General features: G+C 47.0%; 1 protein-coding gene across 1 annotated transcript; it reads left to right on the top strand.

Annotated features, from left to right (window-relative positions):
* The first annotated feature begins 436 nt into the window (after positions 1-436).
* Positions 437-1,222, top strand: LOC104655815 (ubiquitin-conjugating enzyme E2 C). Its single transcript, XM_010355333.2, has one exon. The coding sequence runs from the start codon at positions 483-485 to the stop codon at positions 1,020-1,022; it is 540 nt and encodes a 179-aa protein (XP_010353635.2). The 5' UTR covers positions 437-482; the 3' UTR covers positions 1,023-1,222.
* Positions 1,223-4,818: the final 3,596 nt, after the last annotated feature.

The raw sequence follows: 4,818 nt of genomic DNA, 5'->3' as shown, positions 1-4,818 counted from the left end.
CTGCCCACCTCGGCCTCCCAAAGTGTTGGGATTACAAGCGTGAGCCCCCGCGCCCGGCCCCAGACAGGTCTCTTAAAGCCTCTCCACTCTTTCCCTCTTCATCTCACAGTTGCTGTCCCTGGTCCTGACAGCTTCCCCTGCCTCTGGCCATCTTCTCTTGCTCCTCCAGGCACCAACTTCCCTTCCTCCCAGAAGAAAACAATGGTACAGGCCTCAGTTTGACCTGGGCTCCACCCAGCTCTGACAGTCACTAGCCGTGTGATGCTGGGCAGGTGGCTCCATCTCTCTGTGCCTCATTTTCCCCATCTACAAAGTGGGGGTGATAATAATACCACTTAGTATTGCTGGGAGGAATAATTGAGTTAATACAAGTGACTGGACACTGTTGATGCCCAGCTCTGATGTGTTTGGATGCTAATAAGAAATCCTGGCAGTTGCAGTCGTGTTCTCCGAGTTCCTGTCTCTCTGCCAACGCCGCCCGGATGGCTTCCCAAAACCGCGACCCAGCAGCCACAAGCGTCACCGCCGCCCGTAAAGGAGCCGAGCCGAGCGGGGGCGCCGCCCGGGGTCCCGTGGGCAAAAGGCTACAGCAGGAGCTGATGACCCTCATGATGTCTGGCGATAAAGGGATTTCTGCCTTCCCTGAATCAGACAACCTTTTCAAATGGGTAGGGACCATCCATGGAGCAGCTGGAACAGTATATGAAGACCTGAGGTATAAGCTCTCACTAGAGTTCCCCAGTGGCTACCCTTACAATGCGCCCACGGTGAAATTCCTCACACCCTGCTACCACCCCAACATGGACACCCAGGGTAACATATGCCTGGACATCCTGAAGGACAAGTGGTCTGCCCTATATGACGTCAGGACCATTCTGCTCTCCATCCAGAGCCTTCTAGGAGAACCCAACATTGATAGTCCCTTGAATACGCATGCTGCCGAGCTCTGGAAAAACCCCACAGCTTTTAAGAAGTACCTGCAAGAAACCTACTCAAAGCAGGTCACCAGCCAGGAGCCCTGACCCAGGCTGCCCAGCCTGTCCTTGTGTTGTCTTAATTTTTCCTTAGATGGTCTGTCCTTTTTGTGATTTCTGTATAGGACTCTGTATCTTGAGCTGTGGTATTATTTTTGTTTTGTTTTTGTCTTTTAAATTAAGCCTTGGTTGAACCCTTGTGATGTATATTAAATAAATGCATTTTGGTCCTTTTTTAGAAAAAAAAAAAAAAAAAGAAATCCTTATTCAGGCCGGGCACGGTGGCTCACACCTGTAATCTCAGCACTTTGGGAAGCCGACATGGGTGGATCACTTGAAGTCAGCCTGGCCAACATGGTGAAAGCCCATCTCTATTAATAATACAAAAATTAGCAGGGTGTGGTGGCATGCACCTGTAATCCCAGCTACTTGGGAGGCTGAGGCAGGAGAATTATTTGAACCTGGGAGGCAGAGGTTGCAGTGAGCTGAGATTGCACCACTGCACTCCAGGCTGGGTGACAGAGTGAAACTGTGGAAAGAAAGAACAAAAGAACGAAAGAATGAAAGGGAGAAAGAGAGAAGGAGAGAAAGAAGAAAGAAAGAAAGAAAGAAAGAAAGAAAGAAAGAAAGAAAGAAAGAAAGAAAGAAAGAAAGAAAGAAAGAAAGGAAGGAAGGAAGGAAGGAAGGAAGGAAGGAGGAAGGAAGGAAGGAAGGGAAGGAAGGAAGGAAGGAAGGAAGGAAGGAAGGAAGGAAGGAAGGAAAAGGGAGAGAGAGAAAGAAAGAGAGAGAAAGGAAGGAAGGGAGGGAGGGAGAGAGAGAGGAGAGGAGGGAGAAGAGGGGAGGGGAGGGGAGGGGAGGGGAGGGGAGGGGAGGAGAGGAGAGGAGAGGAGAGGAGAGGAGAGGAGAGGAGAGGAGAGGAGAGGAGAGGAGAGGAGAGGAGAGGAGAGGAGAGGAGAGGAGAGAAGAGAAATCCTTATTCAGATGCTTGACCTGGGACCTGTGCCTGAGGGGCCTGGGAGTCAATGTGCCCCCAGAATGGTCCCCAGTCAATGACCAACAGAAGAATATGGAAGTCCAGATCTTTTGCTTCCAGCTGGGACAAATTCTGGGGTGCTCCAGACCCACACCCCAGTAGCCTCAGGCTAGGGCATTGCCTGAACTCACACCCTTGCTCGGCTTCCTCCCCTTCCCTGTTCTGCAGCCCTCTCCCCCTTACCTGGGCACACCTTTGTAATAAATCTCTTGCACAGGGAACTTTGTCTCAGGATCTGCTTCCAGGGACGCTGACCTAAGCGAACAGTCAAGCCATTTAGCATAGACCTGGCTCAGAGTAAAAGCTCAATCTATTTGAGCTACTATCATTTTATTTCCTGGCAACTATGTGACTGGAAACAAATACCTTTTCCTGTCTAGGTCTTAATTTTCTTATCAGCAAAGTGAGCATAATGATCTCTGCTCTGCATACATTTTCATGGAATCACTGCGTGAGGGGGTGGGGTGTGATGGCTCAAGCCTGTAATCCCAGCACTTTGGGAGGCCAAGGCAGATGGATCACCTGAGGTCAGGAATTCGAGACCAACCTGGCCAACATGGTGAAACCCCATCTCTACTAAAGAAATACAAAAATTAGCCAGGTACAGTGGCACACACCTGTAATCCCAGCTACTTGGGAGGCTGAGGCAGGAGAATTATGTGAACCCGGGAGGCGGAGGTTGCAGTGAGTCGTGATTGCACCACTGCACTCCAGCCTGGGCAACAGAGAGAGATTCTGTCTCAAAAAAAAGAAAAAAGAAAAAGACTGTGTGAGGAAATAGGCGAATGTCCACCTCCACCGAAGCGTGGGCTGGGTGAACGGACAGTTGCTGCCCTTCCTAATCAGCCCCACCATCTAGCTGCCCTCCCAGTCTCCATAGCTGGGAGCCCCCACCTCTGCCATTCCATGCATCCCTGACCCAGAAGAGGAAAAATAGCCCTCTGCTTCCCTCCTCCAGAAGCGGGAAACCTTCCCATCAGGATCCTAATGTCATCTTGAGCTCTGCATAGCCTTCTTCTCACTTGAGCAATTGCTCTCAAAGCCACAACCCTTCTGACTCTTCCAGGTCCAATTGCAGAAGCCTAGCCAGACAGCTTTTGCTAGGTCATAAGAGGGCAATTGCTAGATTTTCGAGAACTTTGAGAACCAATTGTTAAACTGCTGGCAACTTGAAATCAACTGCGGTGGAAGTATTTACACCATGAAAATTGGCAAACACTACAGACCCCAGCATTCTTTGGAGAGGTGGTTTCCCAGCATGCAACAGACTCCATTCCTTTATCAAACTCCCACCTGAGCTCCAGTCCTGTTAACAGAGAAAATATTTTATATTTTTCTAAGTTAAACAAGTGAAATCACTTTGCTTTTTGCAGATGGTCTTTTTATAGATTTATTTTCTGTGGATAGGTGGTTCACACCTTGAAAAAAAGAAAAAAAGTTTCACATTTATTCCTTAGAACCTCCACCCCTAACATACATTCCCCACAGAAAGTCTTACCTTGAACTACCTCTTAAAGATTTCTTGACTCATAGAATCTTAGAAATATTGACTTTCAGAAACTTCAAGTTATAGAAACTTTAGATTCTGGAATCCTGAAACCTTAAGACTCCTGGATCTTAGACTTGAAGCATCCCTATTAGGGAAGTCACACCTTATTAAGGGATTTGGTTCTACAGTTAATGGATGAGCAAATATCCCAGTCTGGTGTAGTCAAAATCCCCCTTGCCAGTACATAAATGCAAAGGAATATTATTCTGCCATAAAAAAGAATAAAATCCTGTCATTTGCAACAACATGGATAGAACTGAAGGACATTATGTTAAGTGAAATAAGCCAGGCACAGAAAAGACAAACTTAGCATGTTCTCGCTCATATATGAGAGCTAAAAATGAAAACAATCGAACTAACAGAGACAGAGAGAAGAGTGACAGTTACCAGAGGCTGGGAAGGGTTTCATGGAGGCAGGGGAAGTGAAGATGGTTAATGGGTACAAAAAACATAGGTAGGAGAAATAATGGGAAGCTAAGGAAGGAGAATTGCTTGAACCCAGGAGGCGGAGGTTGCAGTGAGCCAAGATCACGCCACTGCACTCCAGCCTGGGTGACAGAGAGGGACTCTGTCTCAAATAAGATCTAGTAGCACAGTAGGATGACTATAGTCAAAAATAATTTATTGTATATTTTTAAATAACTAAAAAAGTAGAAATAGAATATTCCTTACACAAAGAAATAATATATGCTTGAGGTGACAGACACCTCGATAACATTGATGTGATTATTACACATTGTATGCCTGCGTCAAAACATCGCATGTACCCCATAAATATATTACACCAATTATGTACCCAGAATAATTAAAAATAATTTTTAAAAAAGACAAAATTTCCCTTGCACATCCTTTAGAGACATCCCATGCTGGAAGCCATTCAGCTGTCAGTGAGTCCAGCCCAGTCAGCTTTTCCTCCAGGGAAGAAGCAAATCCAGCCAGGCATGGTGGCTCACACCTGTAAATCTAGCACTTTGGGAAGCCAAGGCAGGCAGATCGCTTGAGCCCAGGAGATCAAGACCAGCCTGGGCAACATGGCAAAATCCCATCTCTACAAAAAATACAAAATTTCCCAGGCATGGTGGCATGCACCTGTGGTCCCAGCTACTCAGGAGGCTGAAGTGGGAGGATCCCCTGAGACTGAGAAGTCAAGACCGTAGTGAGCTGTGATTGCACCACTGCACTCCAGCCTGGGCGACACGAGACCTTATCTCAAAAAGTAAAGGAAAAGAAAAGAAAAGAAAAGAAAGGGAAGGGAAGGGAAG

The sequence above is a fragment of the Rhinopithecus roxellana genome, chromosome 13 (genome assembly GCF_007565055.1).
Source record: "Rhinopithecus roxellana isolate Shanxi Qingling chromosome 13, ASM756505v1, whole genome shotgun sequence".
NCBI classification, from domain to species: domain Eukaryota; kingdom Metazoa; phylum Chordata; class Mammalia; order Primates; family Cercopithecidae; genus Rhinopithecus; species Rhinopithecus roxellana.
The sequence above is the reverse complement of the archived record's forward strand: the minus strand, read 5'-3'. Positions and strand labels throughout refer to the sequence as shown.